General features: G+C 36.3%; 1 protein-coding gene across 2 annotated transcripts in view; it reads left to right on the top strand.

Annotated features, from left to right (window-relative positions):
• Positions 1-22551, top strand: part of EDIL3 (EGF like repeats and discoidin domains 3) — a 450361-nt gene that overhangs the window by 119753 nt on the left and 308057 nt on the right. For both annotated transcript variants that reach the window (XM_065919096.1, XM_065919097.1), the window contains exon 2: positions 5157-5285. In XM_065919096.1, the coding sequence (XP_065775168.1) occupies positions 5157-5285 (129 nt within the window). The remainder of the gene's footprint in view (positions 1-5156; positions 5286-22551) is intronic.

Below are 22551 nucleotides of genomic sequence, written 5' to 3'. Positions count from 1 at the left end.
GGAGAAGACTCTTGAGAGTCCCTCGGACTGCAAGGAGATTCAACCAGCTCATCCTGAAGGAGATCAGTCCTGAATATTCATTGGAAGGACTGATGTTGAAGCTGAAACTCCAATAGTTTGGCCACCTGATGCAAAGAGCTGACTCATTTGAAAAGACCCTGATGCCGGGGAAAATTGAAGGCAGTTAAAAAAGGGGACTACAGAGGATGAGATGGTTGGATGGCATCACTGACTCAATAGACATGAGTTTGGGTAAACTCCAGGAGTTGGAAATGGACAGGGAGGCCTGGTGTGCTGCAGTCCATGGGGTCGCAATGAGTCAGACACGAATGAGCAACTGAACTGAACTGAAGGTATCAGCCTACTGAGGTAGTGGGTGTAGATAAAAGAAAGAAAGCTAAGATACCCTGGTTTTGACCAAAGTAATTATGTAACTTATCCAAACCAGGACAGCTTTGAGAGTGAAAGAGGACCTTGGTACCCATGGAGGTGCATGGCTCCAATATCCTTTCAAGAAAGAACAAGCTGTTTGACTGCAAAGAATGCATTTAACTTCCCCTGACTGTCTTTGGTAGCACTTTCTTCACGATCCCATTAGAGCCTTAGAACTTTACTCTGCCTGGGCCTCCTCCTGTCAAAAACTGAGCTAGTGTCTGGTCATTTCCACCTTTGGGAGATTCCTCTGAAGTGTAATCTTTGCTTTGGAGCTCCCAGGTGGATTAGTTAAGACTGTCAGTTTTGCATTATAGACTGAGACTCCTCAGCTCAGTCTTCCTTCAGTGACCCCCTGCTCCCCACGACCACCCAATTCTTTTCACAGGTATCAGATCTGCATCGCAAGATGAGAGCTTTTCCAGCCCTTTTCTGCTACTTCCTCATTTTTTCTTTCTCGGGCATTACTTTTTAATAAGCTTGCTATACTCTTTGTCTTCATGGAGAACCCAACTGACACACAGGGGTGCTATTAATAATTAGGTGTGGGGAAACAAATATATAGCACAGACTCTAATAACCCTCACTGTGTTTGGGTTCCACTGTGCCCATCTAAACTTTGTTTTTTTGCTGACATTATCCATCTATCACAGCTACGTGTGGGGGCCTTTAATTAATCTCAGGCAGTCCTTGACATATTAGACCCTAAGTGAATAGATTGGATATACATACTGTTGTGGAAGAGGCTTGTCACTATTTTCCTCCTCTCTTGAAGAATCTTCCCTCTTTATTCTCCTTTGTCAGTGTGGTCAAGGACTTCTCCTCTCTCCCTTCCCCATTTGTTCTGCTCCCCTCTCTTCCCGTCCCTTTAATGACTCTCACTGGATTATAGTATTCACATCTGTACTTAACAATCCATGTTTTATCAAACGTTCTTCATTCCATATCTGATCATTTGATACCTTTATAGGACATTTTCATTTTGGATACTCTGCACACTTCTTAAAAACAATAATTCCTTTAACAACGAATCCATTATATTTCCTTATGAAAGATGGCCTTACAGTTGTACAGGCAGGAACTCTAGAAATCAATCCAAATTTTTTGCGCGCCCTCAACCCACACATCAGTTTGGTCACAACGTCCTCTTGGTTCTACTGGCACATTTTGGTCAAATCTATTACTTCTTTTCTATGTTTCAGAAAGACACTGAGTAGATATCAATAATGGGGATAAAATACGGATTTTCACAATATTAACATCTTCAAAATAAGTAATTAGCAGACAGAACAAAAAGCACAAGAGAGAAAACAGGTCAGCCGAAGAGCAGCTGGCGTCTACGAGCTATAATGAGAGGTAAACAGACCGTCCTGTCTCGTTGTGACCACAGAAACAGCGGATGACTGGCAGACACACCTGTGGAAAATCAACTAGATTAAGTATGATCACTTAGAAAGGGCAGCACAAATACTAAGAAAGATTTCTTGGGCCAACAAAGCTCTGCGTGATGGGGGGTCAACCAAAGGGACCGGACATCGTGGTCTCATGTGACTCTGGCTGAGCTCACATGAAGGGACCTGGCTCTAGGAGTGAGAGGGGTCAGAATGAGAGATCTTGATTTTGAATAAATGTATATATAGCCTGTATTCTTGTGAACCTGGAGGATACTGTTCACGCCTTGCCTTTCTCCTGTGGAGATCACTCCTGTCAGTGTAAATAAATCAATATAAACACCTGCAATGTTCCTTGATCTGTTGACACTGCTGCAACAACAGATCCTCGTCTGGGGAATGTAGAATTCCTCTTCCTGTAGTATTCACAATGCACAGAGATATGACTGACATCTTATCAAAAAACAGCTTCGGTGTTAATACTCATCTTTATGCAATGTGCAGAGTGAGCAGATGGCCGTGTTGTTGGTCTGACTGTACAGAGCTGTGCTTTTTTGCTCACACTGAAGAAAGACAGGCAGGATCACACTTTTAAACTAGTAATTGACTTTCTAGACAATCTCAACAATAACGCCTTGTTTCTAATGGGGCGGTAGTGATTTCGGGGGACTATCGTTTTCTATCTTACTAGCTAGCATTTATTAACTGGATTGGGTTTAAATGGTGCTTCATTGCTTTCCTTGTCCATAAGAAAGTCGTCGTTTTTTATGGGACTACCTCAGAGGATTCATGCTTAGTCCATTTGCCATCAGCCTTGACTCCTCCATTTAATTCAACACAATGTCGCCTGAGTCAGCATTCCATAACACCAGTGTGATCCTATACTTCCTCATATGTAACGTCCTTTTATGACTTTTCAGTGCTTACAGGAAAGCTTCAGAATTTGGGGTATGGCGTACAAGGCCTTTATCTAGATGACCATGCTGCCTTTCTGAGCTCATTTCCTTCTACTCATCATACTATTCTATGCTTTAATTATAGTGGCCTATTTGAAGTTCCTGGGATGAGCAGTGATCCTTTCCTTCATATATGTTATTTTCTTGTCCTGGGATGTTAAGCCTGTACCTTCTTTTCTTCTGCATCGCTGAACAGTACTGCATCCATTTAGAAGTCTCCTGTGATCCTATAATTTGGATCATGTATACTCATCATGGATCTTATTATCATGTACTGTAATTGTTTCTATCCTTTTCATCTACTGTAGTGGAATCTGTACTTACTGATCATGAGGACTATCTTTGTATATGTCTCCTATGTTACCACTTGGTGCCTATCATTAAATAGGTACTCAAAGAATAGATAGTTGGATGGACAAATAGACTCACTAGCTAGATATATAAAGAGATAGATAAATAATCTATTGAAATATCTTTACCAGTCATCAGCCTCCACTTTCAAATGCACTTGATAGATAATGCTGCCAGAATAATCTTCTTAAAATATATCTGCCCATGTTAAAGCTTTAAAATACATAGTAAAAACATTTGTCGTCTCAACTGATAATTGGTGATGTCACTTTTTAATCTCCCCTGATCTGACATCTATCAAGCATATTTATACTTTCTCAGTCATTGCTAATCAAATACTCCAGGGTTCAGCCATGCTAAATTCTATGGTAATCCCAAAGCATATTCTTTCATTCATTTATTAACTTATTTCAGGACTTTTTTTCTAATATCTGATCCAGTGCTAATGTAGTATTTTAGTCTATCATGTTAATATAGCTAATGACCTGCTTTATAAATTTCACAAATATCTTAACCTCCATTTTCCTTTTTTGTATAGTTTTAGAGCAATTAGTCTGGGAAAGAGACGAAATAATTCATGAGAAAACTTCTGTAGGGGAATAAAGTTCCTACAAAATACCAAGTAGTAAGGAAGTTGGGGCCCCACTGTTTTTTTTTTTTTTTTAATTTTGAAAATCTTCATTCCCTTTTATTCCAGGAGATGGCACCTTCACCTATAAAGCTCTTTTAGAAGTTGTATGGGCTTTTCTAAATCTGATTCACATGCTCTTTGTAAAGCCACACCTGTGACTCTCTGAAGCCTGTTCATCACTCCATACCTGATCAGCACTACTTTGGATCTGTCAGGCTGCTCAGGGATAATATCCTTAAGATTTCTAGAATCTCTTTCTACTTAGCTGAGAGTTTCTTTCAGGCTGCACCTGAGTTACATGAAATGTTTTCACAAAGGTCTTGTAGCTACAGCCTTCATTTGATATTTATGTTGAAGCCATGTCTTTCTGACAAAGCTCTGGATTTGTTCTTTCACTGGTTTGAGAAGCTGGGGTTGAGAAATTGTTTTTTTTTCTATCATAAGTCCTGCTGCCTCCCTATTTCTTAACTTTCAGACTCACCTGCTCTTTATTTAGCATGTCTCTTTCTTATCATACCTTATCAAATATAGTTATTGAATCAAGTGACACTTTTACATTCTACCTACGAACGTCATTATTCATATACAAAAGTGTATTAGGTACATTTTCTTTCACCAAAGTTTCCTCAGATGATAGTCTTACCGACTACATCTCTCTATATAGCACAGAGAACCCATTTTTCTGGCCTCCTGTAGCCTTTCAGTCTTTTTCCAGATTCCATCCACTACCTTTATTAAAGCCATGGCCACGTGTTTTCAGCTTTGGTTACTGCACAAGTTATTTCTCTTTCCTTTCATGTTTCCTCTCAATTCTTTTGAGCAGCCTAGGCTGAATTTGCTCTCAGGGCTGTGGCAGAGTTCCAAGAAAGGAAGCAAAATTATTCAAATTATTTATCAAACATCAACTGACTTCAAGTCTCCTAACACCCTACTGGCCAAAGCAAGTCACATGGGTAAGCCCAGACTCTAGACATCAAGAAATAAACACCCCCTTTATTGAGAGAACTTGCAAAGTTATCAAGCAAAATGTGTGGATATAGCTAGGTTATTTATAGGAGTAATTAGTAGACCAGTCAACTACAGATATTTTGGTTAATCTTCTTTAACAAATTAGAAAATCTTTCATTTACACATAATGAAAGAACTCCAAAGTACATTACTTGCTTATAGTATGCAATTTAGTATGCAATATTTGAACTGAAAAATTTTATTTTAACCATGTTACATACCATCTCTTTTAGAAGCACATGGTTTCAAATGGGTCTTGCCTACCTTATCTGTAAATCTATATAAAGTATTGTGATTTTATCAAAGGAAGATGAGTGGGGGTTATGAAATAATTCAGTTTAGTGCCTAAGGCAAAAAAAAGTCAATATCTGTTTCTTTATTTCTCAGGTGATATTTGTGATCCCAATCCTTGTGAAAATGGAGGTATCTGCTTGTCAGGATTGTCTGATGATTCCTTTTCCTGCAAGTGTCCAGATGGCTTCACAGGTCCCAACTGTTCTAGTGTTGTGGAGGTTGGTAAGTGCAAGATTTAAACATTTCAATAGCTATCATCATTGTTTTCATGAGTGACTGACACATTTGGAGATCAGTGCATTATGAATGCTCTGTATAAGATTGCTGTGTGTTGCTAATTAGTGTAATCTTCTGTTGGTCTCTCAATTTTAACATTTTTATTTAGTATTTAAATTATATTATTATTATTTGTATTGCTCACAAATAATTTAAAAATATGACTTAGTGATTAACATTACTTTAAAGGCACTACATGTACTACTTGAATATAATAAATTTCTTATCTTTCTAATATCAATATACATTCAAATTTTATTTTCACTGGAAAGTAATTTCCAAGTCAATTTAGTTAAGTTAAATAGTCACTGTAAATAAAATAGAAGTTATTTTACTGCCTGAAAATATTCATCAATATTTTGTAGCTGTTTTAATAATTATTTTTCTAAGACTATAAATATATGATGAAAGAAAAATTAATCCAGCTGGATTGTTCTTCAGAGTTTCAAAAACATGCTTGGTAAATATCAGTCAGTGATCACATTTCAAAATGTTTTCATGTGTGAAGTATTTCACTGGCATATATCATTATGGATTCAGGATAACTTCCATAATTTCAAAATTACTCCCCATTGAGAAGATAATGGTACTTTAAATAATTTAGCACTATGTAAATTTATATAGAGATTTTTTCCTCTGATTAAAAGTAATATCATGGTTACATTTGAAAAAAAATTGTCTTTTTCATGTCAATACTAAGAAGAAAAAAGTAGACTATATCTGTTCAATATAGGAAAACTCAATTATGCATTGGATTAAAGTTCAGTCAACCAGCATAAACTTTGGAACTCAGAAGTTTTCATAGCATTTCAAAAATAGTTTTGAAGAAGAGAAGTAATTGTGTCTATAGTAAGGGATCAGTGTGAGTTACTCATCATTGTATCTAATACACCTGACTTAGTTAATGTGTAATAGGAACCCAATAACTGTTGGTTTAATGAATGAAAGAATAATTAAATAAAACCACTAACCAGCCATTTTTGGCCACTGCCTATTGCATTTTAGTGTGCTTTGCTTTTTAAAGTACAAGTGTATCTCACTTGTATTTTTTATGCTACATTGGTAATATTGTAGTATATTTGAAAAAGTTGATGGTGTTATTGCTAACAGATACTATGCTCATTTGATTCATTTCAAAGACAATTCTCTTTTAAAGCTTTTATTAACTTGCTGCTAGTTTAGGGGATTTGATGCAGTGTTATAGAAATAAAACTTTTAACTACTTTGACAAATCTCCAAGTATATACAGTGAGTTTCAGGGTTTAATATGAGGAATCTTTCCTCACAAAAGTCTATATCTCTGAGAAAAATTAGAGTCATAAGTATTCCTAAGAGAAATATATGAATAGAATTTAGTGCTATATTTTGAGTCCACTGACCCCAAATCAGCAGTGCCTTAGATTTATAGTATATAATGTTTTGGTTGCTACTTTATAAAAGTTAAATCTGGAATTGAAGAGGCAAATGTGTTTTAACAATTAAGAAACCAGTTGTTCAGTTGCTAAACCGTGTCTGACTCTGCAGTCCCATGCAACATGCCAGCCTTCCCTGTCGTTAGTATCTACAGGAGCTTGCTCAAACTCATGTCCATTGAGTCAGCGATGCCATCCAACCATCTCATCCTCTGTCACCCCCTTCTCCTGTTGCCCTCACCCTTTCCCCGCATCAGGGTCTTTTCCAGTGAGTCGGCTCTTTGCATCAGGTGGCCGAAGTATTGAAGCTTCAGTTTCAGCATCAATACTTCCAATGAATATCCTTGGTTGATTTCCTTTGGTATTAGTTGGTTTGCTCTCCTTGCTGTCCAAGGAATTCTCAAGTCTTCTCCAGCACCACAATCAGTTCTTCGGTTCTCAGCCTTCTTTATGGTCCAACTCTCAAATCTGTACATGACACTGGACAACCAGAGCTTTGACTATATGAATATGTATCTTTATAGAATTTTGAAATAAATACTTGAATATTTGGGACCATATCTTAAAACATTTGTCATTTTATCAGAATGGTACTATAGTCTACAGTAGTTTAAAAACTAAACATACTGCCATATTCCTCATAGTTCAGTGAGACTTTGAAAAATCAAATGCTTATATAATTAAAATTTGCATAGATTCATTATTCTCTGTTACTAAAGCACCTAATATTTCTTCTGTATGTGTATGTACTCAGTCGTTCAGTCATGTCCAGCTCTTTGCAACCCTGGGGACTGTAGCCTGCCAAGCTCCTTTGTCCATTGAGTTTTCCAAGCAAGAAGCCTGAAGTGGGTTGCCATTCCTATTCCAGGGGATCTTTCCAACCCAGGGATCAAACCCGTGTCTCTTGCAGCTCCTGCACTGCAGGCGGATTTTGTACCACTGCGCTATTCGGGAAGCCCCCTCATTTCTTCCTCCTCTTTCATAACTCTTGCATATAATCAGGGAATGCTAAATATTTATTGAATAAAAATAGTTAATAGGAATGTCTTTAATATCTAGCCTACCTTATTTTTTTCATGACTTTAAAACTAATTATTGGATTTCCTTTGTGGCTCAGTGGTAAAGAATCCACCTGCCAATGCAGGAGACACGGGTTCAGTCTATGGGTTGTGAAGGTCCCCCAGAGAAGGAAATGGCAATCCACTCCAATATTCTCACCTGTAAAATCCAAAGGACAGTGGAGACTGGTGGACTACAGCCCATGGAGTTGCAAAGAGCTGACACGACTGAGCAACTAAACAGCAACAACTGGTACAAAATATATGAACATTAGATCATTAAAGACCACCTTGCCTTTTTAATTTAAAAAATCTACTACTTCTCTGGAACATTTTTGGGTCATTGCTGTTGTTTCCCTGCTGTTGGGTAGTGCTGATACAGAATAGATTATACTAGATTTTATCAAAAAAAAAAAAAAAAAAAGCCCTCCAAAGCTCTAGGTATTTTAATGTGCTGTCTTAAAAGACAAGTGATTTGAACTGTCACTACTGTATCTTTACTTTCACATTAATCCTCCCACAGATGGAGATGTCTGAGCTTTCTGTTAGCCTTTTGAACCATATACATTTTGTGATTATATGAAGTTCTAAATTGCCTTAAATTTGCAATGAATAGAAAATAACCAGGTCTGTATTAGCTTAAAAAACATGTGCTTTGATCTAAGTTTAAACGTTATCATTACTCTTTATTCTACAATCAAAAATATACTTTATTGCAGTATATTCAGGGGGAGATTTCAAATGTATGCTACTCTCAGAGATAAAAATTGCATTTTGATTTTACTTCAAACCTAATTTCTCGATGCTACTTATTTCAAAGAGAGCCTCATCCATTTTTGTACTTTGACTCGTGCCTCCCAAAGCATGTAGAGTCAGATAAGCACAGAACACTCTACCCTGTTTGCAGTCAATCCTCACATCACTTACATTTCTATACTACCTGTGGCAGTTTGGAGAAATTAACTTATTCACATTTGTGAGCTTCACTTTACTAGACAGCATTGCTTTTCCTTGGACTTCTTGATCTAGCTGTGTACCCCAATATCATTATTTGATCTCTGTCACTTCCCATCTCTTTGTCTGCTCCTCCTCCTCCCCCCACACATATACAGGCATACCTACACGCAGTGTTCTCAGCCCCTTAAGAGTTATGAAAACTCACTTCTAATCTCCAAAAAAGGCAGTAGGAAAGCATCTCTATGAGCGAAGGAAAGGGAAGAAAAGCCTAGTTAGCATCCTCTGACTTGGCGACTTCAGTCAGGTTTCCCTGTGTTCGCACAGGTGTTCACTGGACACCGCCACCCTCTCCAGGGGACTCGTAGACAGAGCACCATGTGGTTAGACCCCAAATTACTTCCCAATTACCTGCTCACATTCTTGGATGGCACTGTGGAATTTTGAGCCAAATGTTGACACATTTACTTCATAGAAAAATTTCTATTGCTAGTGAATACTCTAGCATTCATATATGGAAATCTTGGGACTTATTAAAGCATCCGAATTCTGTGTAATTCTCCACTCTACGCTTTCAGAATAATTTGGTGAATTAGTAACAAATACAAATTTTACAAATCAATTACATAGTATATTCTTGTAATCAAGGGGGACAATGTGATTGACTTCAAAAAAAATAAAATTTTTAGCTTTCACTTATTCTTAAACAAATATTTACTAAGCACTGACTAAGTAGTAGTTACCTAATGGCAGAGATGCATTAGGAAACAAAATTTACAGGACTTGCTATTTAGCTTGGAAATCAGATAAATATATAAGTAAATAAATATGATGGACTTTGTGATTGGAGAACTTAGATGGAGCCATAAGAATATAAAGCAGGTGTCCTCTTTTAAGCTGGTATCAGAGAATGCATGCCTACTGGAAAAAAATAGTATTTTGACATATTTCCAAAGAATAATTTTAATCCACCAGGCTGAAAGCTAGAAGTATTCCAGATAGAGGAAATAATTTTTTGAAGCCAGGAGATAAAAGAGGTCATAATTACATTAACTGATGGCCATTAATGAGTCTGGCAAGGGTGATGGTAGCAGATTCTGCAGTGTTGAGTGATGTTCTAAGGAATTTGGACTTCGTTTTAAGAGTAATGGAGAGGATTTGTGCTTTTAGGAGATCACAGCCATTGCAATATGGAAAAAAAAATATCATAGCAGAGTAAGTTAGGAGACAATTTGTAGGCTACAGCAGAAACCAGGTCAGACTTGATGATCTTAGCCTGGGTCAGGAACAGGATGGAAAGGAGAGAGTCAGTAAGTATTAAAATATTTGAAGTATTCAATTAAAGTATTAAAGTATTTAAATGATGCAATATATAATTATTCATGACTTACAGGGTTATTGAATAAAACGTGTTTACATAAAGGGAGGAATAAAAAAGAAACAGCTCAAATTTCTGATGCCTGAGCAACTTGGTGCCATTTACTGAGACAGTGAATGTTGAGGATACAAGGGATTGGAAGGCAGAAAATGAATATTTCATTTACTGAATTGGAGGAACCTGCTAGATATTAGTAAAGACAGCAGGAACAGGTTTTGAAGTCATAATTATCCAGACAGTTATTTAAGCTCAGGGAGCGTATGAATCTGTCCAGAAGTAGAACAACTTGTGAAATGAGAGGACCAAGAATTAAGCAATAGGAAGAGAAAGTAAAATCTATAAAGAAGCCTGAGAAAGAGTGGTTAGGGAGACAGAAGATAAACCAGGAAAGGGTTGTGCCGCCAAAGTTAAGAGCAGACAGGAATGAGTGGTCAGCAGTGCCCAAATACTGTGGAGAAGTTGACAAAGGCAAACATTTACATTGATTACCTGTGACTTATGGATGGTCTTGCCAAGATCAATTTTGCTGGAATCAATTGTGGCACATGGAGATTTAGAGGAAATTTTTTTTTATAAAGTAGCTAGGAATACAGGGGAACTTCCTCAACCTGATAAAGAATATGTATAAGAAAACCTACAAGTTACCATCATACTTAATATTGAGAAATTCAGAGCTTTCCCACTAAGATCAGAAACAGGGCAAGGATGACCTGTATCATCACTCTGTTTTAATATTGTGCTAAAAGTGCTATCTAATGCAGTAAGACAAGTAAAGGAAATACAAAAATTAGGAAGAAAGAAGACATATAGAAGACAGATAAGCATATGAAAAGATATTCCACATCATGTGTTGTCAAGGAAATGCAAATTAAAAGAATGAGATACCACTGCACACCTCTCAGAATAACCAAAATCTAAAATACTGACAATACTAAATGCTGGAATACTGCATGCTGGAAAGCACTTTCATTCATTATTGATGAGAATGCAAAATGTTACAGATACTTTGGAAAATACTTTCGCAGTTTTTTTACAAAACAAAATATACTCTTACCATATGATCCAGCTATCATGTTCCTTGGTATTTGCCAAAAGAAACTGAAAACTTAAGTCCACATGAACCTGCACACAGATACTTATAGCAATCTTATCCATATTTGCCAATAATTGGAAGCCACCAAGATGTCCTTCAGTTAGGTGAATAGATAAATTGGGTTAAATATTTTAAAAAGCATTTCTAATCTTATGTATGCTGGTATTGTAAGTTTTTTATAGATATTCTTTATCAAGTTGAGGAAGTTCCCCTGTATTCCTAGATATGTTTTAAAATATGGAATTATTATTCAGGTCTTTAAAAAATGAACTATGAAGTCCTGAAAAGACATGGAGGATCATTAAATGCATATGACTAAGTGAAAGGAGCCAGACTGAAAGGCTACATACATACATACTGTATGAATCCAATTATATGACCTTCCGGGAAAGTCAAAACTGGAGACAGTTAGATCAGTGGATGCTGGGGAAGGGTGATAGGGATGAGGAGACAGAGTAGAGAAGATTTTAGGTTATGAAAATAATCTGTATGATATTGTGGTACATGTTAGATACATGTTATTATACATTTGTCCAAACCCATGTAATATACATCACCAAGTGTGAACTCTAATGTAACCTATAGATTTTGGATGATTATGATGGGTTTAATTCAGTTCAATTGCTCAGTTGTGTCCAACTCTTTGTGACCCCGTGGACTGCTATGATGAGTAAATGTAAGTTAATCAGTTGTGGCAAATGTGGGGAGCAAATGTAGCAAATGTAGCTTTGGTGGGGAGTGGTGATAATGGGGGGTGTTATGCATGTGTGGCTTAAAGCTCAACATTCAGAAAACTAAGATCATGGCATCTGGTCCCATCACTTCATGGCAAATAGATGGGGAAGCAGTGGAAACAGTGTCAGACTATATTTTTGGGCTTTAAAATCAGTTCAGATGGTGATTGCTGCCATGAAATTGAAAGAGGCTTACTCCTTGGAAGGAAAGTTATGACCAACCTAGACAGCATATTAAAAAGCAGAGATATTACTTTGCCAACAAAGGTCCATCTAGTCAAGGCTATGGTTTATCCAGTGGTCATGTATGGATGTGAGAGTTGGACTGTGAAGAAAGCTGAGTGCCGAAGAATTGGTGCTTTTGAACTGTGGTGTTGGAGAAGACTCTTGAGAGTCCCTTGGACTGCAAGGAGATCCAACCAGTCCATCCTGAAGGAGATCTGTCCTGGGTGTTCATTGGAAGGACTGATGCTGAAGCTGAAACTCCAGTACTTTGGCCACCTGACTCATTGGAAAAGACCCTGATGCTGGGAGGGATTGGGGGCAGGAGGAGAAGGGGACGACAGAGGATGAGATGATTGAATGGCATCACCGACTCAATGCACATGAGTTTGGGTGAACTCCGGGAGTTGGTGATGGACAGGGAGACCTGGAGTGCTGCAATTCATGTGTCGCAAAGAGTCGGACATGACTGAGTGACTGAATTCAACTGAACTGAATGCATGTGTGGGAAATCTATATTTCCCACTATATGGGAAATCTCTGTACCTTCCTCTGTTTTTCTGTAAACCTAAAACTACTCTAAAAAGTAGTCCTTAATTTTAGAAAATTACTATATTAAACATTCATCAATTTATTCAATTATTTGTCCATCCATCAGATATTTCTTGAGCATATACTCTGTGCTAGACTCTCTTCCAGGCAATGAGAAATAACCGTTAAAAAAAGATATCACGTCTTCTAGTCTAAAAGGGGACTAGACTGTAAATCACTACACTTACCATGGTAAGCTTTATTAAAAAATAAAGACAAGTGTGAGCTGGAATAAGACTCGATATATATTTTGGTCAGACTATTGGGAAAGATTGAGAGGATGATGTTGGAACAGAGAGAGGAGCTGATGCCCTCATTGCATATGGATGGGAGAGTGAGGACAGTAACTAAAGAGAAATTTAGGTAGAGGGGGGTTTTCTTTTAAGATGGAACTGTGATGGCTTTATGATTCTGAAATATGATATACAACCTAAGCTTGTATTTTACTAAGAATAAACTGTATTAAATGACTTATGTAGATATGTCAATAATATTTAGCATACATTTAACCTATTAAAGCTATCAGTCTGAAAACAAAGGATGTAAACATAGGAATTTGGTAGTAATGTAAAATCTATCATTACTTTTAGAATTCAAACTGCCTGTGTTCCTGAGAGTTCAGGGTAACAAAGTTACCCTGTTTAGTTCAGGGTAACAAAGTTAGCATACCATTTCATTTCTTGTTCTTCCTCTTTATTCTCTCTGTCATTTTACTGGCTTTTGATCAGATTTTCTCATTTAGGAAAAAAGCAATAAACATGAAGATGCTTTATCCTATTATGTCTTCTGTCCTCTTCTGTAGTACTCCATCAAAACTTATTTCCTTTTGGTAATCGGTATCTGTTTTCTAACATGAATTCAGGTTCTTTTAAATTTGTGACCCTCAGATCTCATTTAAATTTGTGGCCTTCACTGCTAATCTGTCCTTCTGCTTGCATTTCATTATGAGAAATCAGTTACATTTGCCTCCAAAACACAAAGTATTTCATAAAAATTTAAAAGAAAAAACTACCAATTTCCACTGCACATCTTGCTCCATGCATACCCACATTCATGTGTATCTTTTAGAAGGTGATCAGTGTCAGAATTTCAAAGAGTGTAGCAAAGACTGACTGACTCTGTCTAAAAGACTTCTTGATAGTGATCGTGAAATACCAGAATATTAACAAGCTTTAAGTAGATCTCTTGGGTAGAGCGAGGCTATTTTTAGATTTCTGAACTTTGGTTACCAAATGAGAGATTTGGTAAATTTCAGTTAAATTATTCATATATTACATGACATTATGAGTAGTTATCAGTTTTTTTCCCCTTAAGATTACTTCTTGGATTAAGGAAGGATAGTTCATGATTGAATCCATATTTCTTGAAATTATCATAATGAGAGCTCTTCTGCATACACTAAAATCTTTTCTCAAAAGCTGCTAGCCATGCATGATAGCTTATAAATTTCTTAGTCAGTGAGAGTCAAAGGGAGTTATTTTCAGAGTTATATTTATTTACTTTTTTGATAATAAAAATGATTATGTATTCATACAAACAGAATTTTACAGTTAAGATGACAGAATTAATAATTTAAAGGAAATGTTTTGCCATTTATTTTGCATATATTATAGAAAAATAATTTTGCTTTATATATATATAAATTTCTATAACATAGCATATAAACCAGCTTATTAATTTTAGAATTGTTCGTGTTTACTGTTAATTATAATGATTAGAGCTTGTTAGCTTGCAATTCCAAACCCAATTATATACTAACTTCAGAAAACATATGTATCAATATAACATCAAAGAACTACAGAAAATATAAAAACAGAAATCCTCTCTTGCCCAGCCAAAAGATGAATGCCAATGTGTGGTAAGGCTTTTATTTTTAAGAAAAGACACTGTATAAATTCTTTTTCTTGATGTATACCATTTAAACCAGTCTTTTTTTTTCCTCTACGTACACCCTTCCCATTAGTTAGAAATAATTATCTCATGAATGAAGTGATAGATGTGTATCATTAAGCTTTCTCTGCTTAACAAATCCCAAATTCAGTGGGTTTAAGCAATACCAATTCATTTCACAATTTTGTGAGTTGCATAAGTGGTGTTCTGGCTAACAGGTACTGCCTAGTGGAAGAAGATGGCTTGGAGGGGTTGGTGTGTCTCTGATAGTTCAAACTTCCTTACATAGTGGTCATGGAAAGGTCCCAAAAGCAGTGAGAAAGATCAAACCCCAATTACAAGCACTTATCAGATCTCAGCCTGTGTCATGTTAGCTCAGCATAGTTTTGTTGGGAGGATTTTCCACTTCATACTTCTAAGGCAGGTCTTCCCTGATGGTTCAGATGGTCAAGAATCCACCTGCAGTGCGAGAGACCTGGATTCAATCCCTGGGTTAGGAAGATCCTCTGGAGGAGGCATGGCAAGCCACCCCAGTGTTCTTGCCTGGAGAATCCCCTGGACAGAGGAGCCTGGCGGGCTGCAGCCTATGGGGTTGCAGAGTCGGACACGACTGGGTGACTAAGCCCAGCATAGCACTCCAAAGGCGAGGATGCAAAAGGAAGAATTTATAGCCAGTTCTACAATTTACCTTGAAATGTTAGTTTGCTGTTTTTTTATTTGATCTTTTAACTTTTTTATTAGCAGTACAAAAAGTTGGTTCAGTTCAGTTCAGTCACTCAGTCGTATCTTGACTCTTTGTCACCCCATGGACTGCAGTAAAAAGTTGGTAAGCATGTAGATATCTTTCTGGATATTTATTTTCATGTTAGAAGCTATGAATATAAAAAACTTATAACACTAATATTTATCAAAACAGTCCTCTATTTTTTATAAGGGAGGAAAAAGTACAAAGTTATTTAAAAGGCACAGCTTGATTATTTTCTGTTTATTCTAGGAAAATACATTGAAAATACTAGAAGCATGAAAATTTGAAGTGACATTAATTTTTCCTTTTATTCAGATTCCAAATGGATTTGGGGCACTACCAATATGTACAATTCTCTATATTTGTGGAAGTTAGTATTTTTAAGTGATAGGCTAAATGACAAATTTAGTATTAACCTCTGGGAAAAAAATTTTCTTCCAATTTAATTGAAAAGAGATGTATAGGAGACTTGCAAATGACTTATAAAATAGTTAAAACATGTCCAGCAATCTTTAAAACCTTCTGTCCCATTTCTTGGACTTACCAGTGCTGTTACAGGCATCAGTGGTAAAGAATCTTCCTGCCAATGTAGAAGACTCAGGAGATGCAGATTCAATCCCTGGGTCAGGAAGATGCCCTGGAGGAGAAAGTGGCCACCCATTTCAGCTTCTTGCCTGGGAAATCCCATGGATAGGGCAGTCTAGCAGGTTACAGGCCATGGGGTTGCAAAGAGTGGGACACGACTGAGTGAGTGAGCATTCATGCCAGCATATTGTTACTTGCTTTTTATCTTCTTCAATGATTTTCACCATCAGTCTATTGCTTGATTTTAACAATTGTTGTTGTTTCCTTTCAGTTAAATTAAGTACTCATCAACCTATGGTATCCCAAACAAAGCAAGTCATTAAAAAATAATATTGCCATTAACCAACTGTGACAAGGTGTTAAGATGCTGTTATTTCAAGGAAATTGATATATTGCTAAAAAGTAAACAAAATGTTCTTCCTATAATTACAATAGAAACAAGAAAATTAAGATGTAGTTATCTTTAGGTTGAGTTGCTAAATGCCATTAACAGGAAGAAAAGTGAACAGCTTATATCTTGGGATTTGTTGTTGTTTAGTCAGTCACAAGGTGGTGTCTGACTCTTTCTTTATCCCTTGAATTGTAGTCCGCCAGGCTTCTCTGTCTATAAGATTTCCCAGGCAAGAATGCTGGAGTAGGTTGCCATTTCCTAATCCAGGAGATCTTCCCAAACTGGCGACTGAATCCATGTCTCCTGTGTATCCTGCATTGGTAGGCAGATTCTTTACCACTGAGCCACCTAGAACACCTTATTACAGTGATATAAAGACTGATAGCAATTTAAATTGACATCTTTATATAAAACTGTCTATATGTGTATACATGCATGTGCATAAAACTTATACTATGTGTAGTATATTCTTTGATCACTCCTTTTCACTTAAGATATGAAATTATTATCTTTCCATTTCATTAAAAATTCTTTCCTGACATTAACATATCTGGCTAACATTCCATCATCTACTTTCATTTTATTCAGCCAGCCCCTATTTTTGGACATATAAGTTCCATATAAATTTCTTCTATTATCAACATTTTGGTAAACATTCTTCTAACTAAATTGTGTGTATGTGTGTGTATGTTCACCATTGTCTCCTTAGACTAAATTCTTAAAAGTAAATGATTGGGATAAGAGTTATTTGAGAACTTTTCTATCATGAGTATTTTATAGGGAAGGTAAACAGTTATCATGATGGGTTTTTTGGTGAAAAGAAAGCTTAATGGGCTTAGATTTACTTAATCATAGTAACGTAGATTTGGAGTTATTTGTATAATAGGAGGAGAAAAATATACTTAGTAAAAGAAGAGATTGTTGTCCTATCAAATATATTTTTATAATGCCTTATTAAGTCTATCGGGATAGGAAATGGCAGCCCACTCCAGCATTCTTGCCTGGAGAATTGCATGGACAGAGGAGCCTGGCTGCTACTGTCCATGGGGTTGCAAAGAGCTGGACATGAGTGAGTGACTAATATACACACACACACGAAGGCTGCATCCCCTCTTATTTTTTACTTAAACAAGACCATAAATCATTTTTAAAGGACTTTTTTTATAGTCCTTTTTTAATAGTTTGTCCTTAAAAAAGGCAAACTATACATATTCATATAATATAATGAAATTTTTTTTTACCAATTCAGTTAGATTGGTTAAAAAAAAATACTGTGAGGAAAAGGCTATTCTCTAAAAGTAAGACAAGGAGAGAAGGAGAGGCATTTTATCAAAGAAATCTTAAAAATGTCTCTAGGGTATCTAGAGTATGGAACAGACTTAGAATGACTAGGGAAGGGAAACCTAAGAAGGTTCGATAAAGGTACGAGGTAGGGGTAAGATTAGTATGTTTCTAGTGGGAAGTGAAAGGCTATTAGATGAATGATGGGACCTTTGCTCTCCTCTTCCCACTTAGCATTAATTACATAGAAGGTAGAATGAAGAGAAAGCCATGAAGCATTAAGGATTCATTGAAATCTGTGTTTTGATAGGTTAATATTCCTTTAAAACTATTTGAACTCTCTGTAGTATTTAATATTAGTGAATTAGATTGATCAACAAATATTGGCACCTATTATGTGCTAGAATCATACTTTTTGTTACAAGGAATTGCTAGGGTAAAGCATAATGGTTACTACAATGAAATAGAAGGCATGAATCTTTTCTCAAGGAGCTTCAAGTAGATGTCACTATGTTTGAAGGCTTATTTGGCCACAGTCCCTGAAGCCATAGGAAAACCATGATGCATCAAGACAAATTTGTACTCATGGAAAATTTATTGTTCAGCATATATCAAAGTATTTATGTGAAAGCAAATTCTGTAATCCATATTTGAAGTATAGTGACAACACATAATTTTTAAATGAGTCATATAATGAGAGAGAATTGAGCCAAACCCTTTTCAGAATATACTTAATTTTTCCCTCTGAAAGTATAAAATACACTGAACTATGATTTAAAATGAATAATAATCAGCATTTGTTGTTATCTTTATTTTTATCAAAGCTTGTAAAATAAAGTAGGGAGGACACAATTTTAGTTTCTCAGTAAAAGAACCACAGATAAGGTTGTTTTCTTAAGTACTAATCCTTGGAAAATATAGCAAATTTTAAGTGAGAATTAGCACCTTCTTTGCATAGCACGTTGGTAAACCCCCAGAGTGTATTTGCCTGGTAACAGTTTAATTGAGAAATCAGATCCCCAAATGCTTCATCCAAATCATAGACAGCAATTGGGTATAGAACTCATTACTGCTACTAATCAACACAGTAGCTACTAAATATTTTCAACAAGACATATGTTTATGTCAGCTCATCTCTATTTCAGTCAATGGAATTGACTGAATGGGATAAATGGTGTAAATGGCATAAATCAAGGTTCATCACTGAACATGCTCAGACCTTTGTCTGCTTCTATTAATTATTTAGCTATGGAGGTTGAGCTATATTATCTCCACAATGGTTTGCTGATTTAAAATTTCTGTGGTAAGGCTCACCTCATAATCATTCTGGGTATGAGGCCATATATTAAATGTTGAAGTTGGGCATTTAAGAAGTTTACCAATCACCATAATGTCAAGGACATTCTTTTATTTCACCTTTCCCCCTTTAATAGTGATTTTAGAGTACTCTATCCATTAAAAGCCTAATCTATGCATTATTCTTGCAATAAGATTGAAATAAACAGTTAAGGTAATACCAATCTTAGTGCTGGGAAAGCGGTTCTGAGATAAACACAATGACTATCAAGTCATTGTGTTCATAGATTCCTGTTCAAAGACAGATGCAAGTGATAAGCCTAAAATTTTGTTCCTGTTCAAAGACAGGTCATAGATTCCTGTTCAAAGACAGATGCAGTATTAAGCCTAAAATTCTGTCCCAGCCTGTTTCCACAGTCCATTGTTTGTATCCAAATTAAAGTGTAACTAGTACACATATGATGATGGATCAGTTCAGTTCAGTCACTTAGTCATGTCTGACTCTTTGCGACCCCATGAACCACAGCATGCCGGGCCTCCCTGTCCATCACCAACTCCCGGAGTTTACTCAAACTCATGTCCATTGAGTCAGTGATGCCATCCAGCCATCTCATCCTCTGTCTTCCCCTTCTCCTCTCACCTTCAATCTTTCCCAGCATCAGGGTCTTTTCATATGAGTCAGCTTTTCACATCAGGTGGCCAAAGTATTGGAGTTTCAGCTTCAGCACCTTTAGGATGGACTGGTTGGATCTCCTTGCAGCCCAAGGGACTCTCAAGAGTCTTCTCCAACACCACAGTTCAAAAACATCAATTCTTTGGCCCTCAGCTTTCTTTATTGTCCAACTCTCACATCCATACATGACCACTGGAAAAAACAGCCTTGACTAGATGGACCTTTGTTGGCAAAGTTATGTCTCTGCTATTTAATATGCTATCTAGCTTGGTCATAACTTTCCTTCCAAGGAATAAATGTCTTTTAATTTCACAGCTGCAGTCAGCATCTGCAGTGTTTTTGGAGCCCCCAAAAATAAAGTCTGCCGCTGTTTCCACTGTTTCTCCATCTATTTGCCATGAAGTGATGGGACTGGATGCCATGATCTTAGTTTTCTGAATGTTGAGCTTTAAGCCAACTTTTTCACTCTCCTCTTTCACTTTCATCAAGAGGCTGTTTAGTTCTTCACTTTCTGCCATAAGGGTGGTGTCATTTGCATGTCTCAGGTTATTGATATTTCTCCCGGCAATCTTGGTTCCAGCTTGTGCTTCATCCAGCCCAGCGTTTCTCATGATGTACTCTGCATATAAGTTGAGTAAGCAGGGTGACAATATACAGGCTTGATGTACTCCTTTTCCTATTTGGAACCAGTCTGTTGGTCCGTGTCCAGTTCTAACTGTTGCTTCCTGACCTGCACATAGATTTCTCAAGAGGCAGCACTGAGAGAACCTAGAGATACAGTAGCAATAATAATAATAGTAAAACCTGTAATTCCAGTGTTTTCATGCTGATCACGCTCTTGGAATTCTGTAGAAACACATTCTCTAAAGAATTATATCATGATATTTTGATCAAGAGCTCAGTCAGACTGAAATCAAATTCTGACTCCTCTATTTACTGTCTCTGTTACTTTGGCCAAGTTGATTAACCTCTTGATGCCTTTGTTCCTTATCTGTAAAATCTGGGTAATAACTAGTATCAACTTCAAAGAGATTTTGTTCAAATTAAGTGATTTATATATGTAAGGTTCTTAGGATTATTCCTGATTTGTAATAAAAGCTATGTAGGAGTTATAAAAGTAAGTAAATAAATATAATTAAACCTTATAGAAAATTCAAACATTACATGCAGAAATCAAACTTTTAAGCCCCTGAATAGTCTTCCATCATTTCAGTCATTAATAACATTGTTGAAATGTCCAATAAATCCTGACCTATTATTTTTATGTCAGGATTTTTTCTGCTTGTGCTTCAATATGCAAACTGGGGGCAATTTAGCTGTCAGCTTTTAATTTTTCAAAATTTTCTTTTCCTCAGTGTATAATTTGACAAATCACCTCACTTATTATGGGAAAAAAGAGAACCCTATGTTTTATTATTTGAAAATTATGAGTAATGTAAGTAATGTTTGCATAATTAGGAATTGGCCTTTCCGGAATAGAGCTTTCCTTATGCTTACAGCAAATAACTTATGAATTTATTTTTTTATAAGATTGCAAAATGGAAATCCTGTAAAGGCATAATAAATATGAAGTTAGAATTTATGACAACATATTAATATTAGGGTCTTCGATGTGATACATCAACAATAAGCTCTCTGTGGCTTTGCATAAAGATAGAATCACAGAGCAGAAAGAAAACTAGAATCTTCCATTTAATGATTATTACTGAGCATCTCTGGAAAGCTGTTCCTCACCCCAGGGCATACTCTCCTCTTTGTCTGTGCCCCCAAGATAAAGAGCTTGACTTTGAGATACATTTGGTAAAGACTACAAAACACACACATCAATAGTGATTACACAGTGCAGAAAATAATTATCCTAAGAGAAGAAAAAAAAGTGCTGTGGGTATCAGGAGGAGGGAAGGTTAGTTCCAGTCCTAGGGATTGAATTTGATGGGTGAGAAGGCTTTTGAGATGGGATGGGATGGCAGTGCACTTCACCAGTAAAATGATTTGGTAGACACATTTTAAGCAAAAGTTGTTGTTTAGTCACTAAATCATGTCTGACTCTTTGTGACTCCATGGACTGTAGCCTGGCAGTCTCTTCCAGGTGTTAAAAAGCACAAAGATAAGAAACTTGGGAACCTTCTGGAAGAATTAGTGGTAGTGCTTTTCTAGACTATTTGGGGTTTATAGAGATGATGAAGAGTCAGACAGGATAGTGGTTTGGATCTATGCTGTATCGGGCTTTTAGTCAACCTCAAACTGTTTCCATAATATAGATTTCAGCATTATTAACAATATTATCCCAGGAACATGATTCTGTAATCTCTTTTCATAATATAATTGAAGCATAAAAACACAAAAACAAAACAGTACAAAACTCTTAACAAAACTTGTGATAATTTTTAAGTACTACCTCAGGCTTTTTTTTTGAGGATTAAATTGTACTGTTTTTTTCATTACATTTTTTTTTCTGCCTCCAAGGTAAATCTCTTTTTCAAATTCATTAACTGTTGTGATTGTTTTCAATAAGACTTAGTGTAATAGGTAGTTGATTTGGAGAAGGCTCAGTGTGGCTTATAGACTGAAATCAGTGCTAATTTCTAGCCTAGAATTTCTAACCAGAAATAATTGCCAAAAGAAACAAGCGTAAAGGTTCAAAAATAGTTTTCAGGAGACCCTTCTATGACTAAAAATGTCGGTTGACATGTGGAAAATCCCATGAGAAACCACAAAATATTTATATCCACCTGGATGAACACCTAGTCCTGGTCACTAAGGAAACTGTTTCAATGCAGAAAATGTTTGTTTTTCCTGTCTGTGAACTTCATCAACTACATATGAAATATATGCAAGCTAGATATTTTTGCTTCAAAGAAAGTAAAAGATTGGAAAAATACCTTTAAGGCTTTGCTTGGTTTTAAACT

This window comes from Muntiacus reevesi, chromosome 1, assembly GCF_963930625.1.
Source record: "Muntiacus reevesi chromosome 1, mMunRee1.1, whole genome shotgun sequence".
NCBI lineage: Eukaryota > Metazoa > Chordata > Mammalia > Artiodactyla > Cervidae > Muntiacus > Muntiacus reevesi.
Note: the sequence above shows the minus strand (reverse complement) of the source record. Positions and strands in the feature narration are given on the sequence as shown.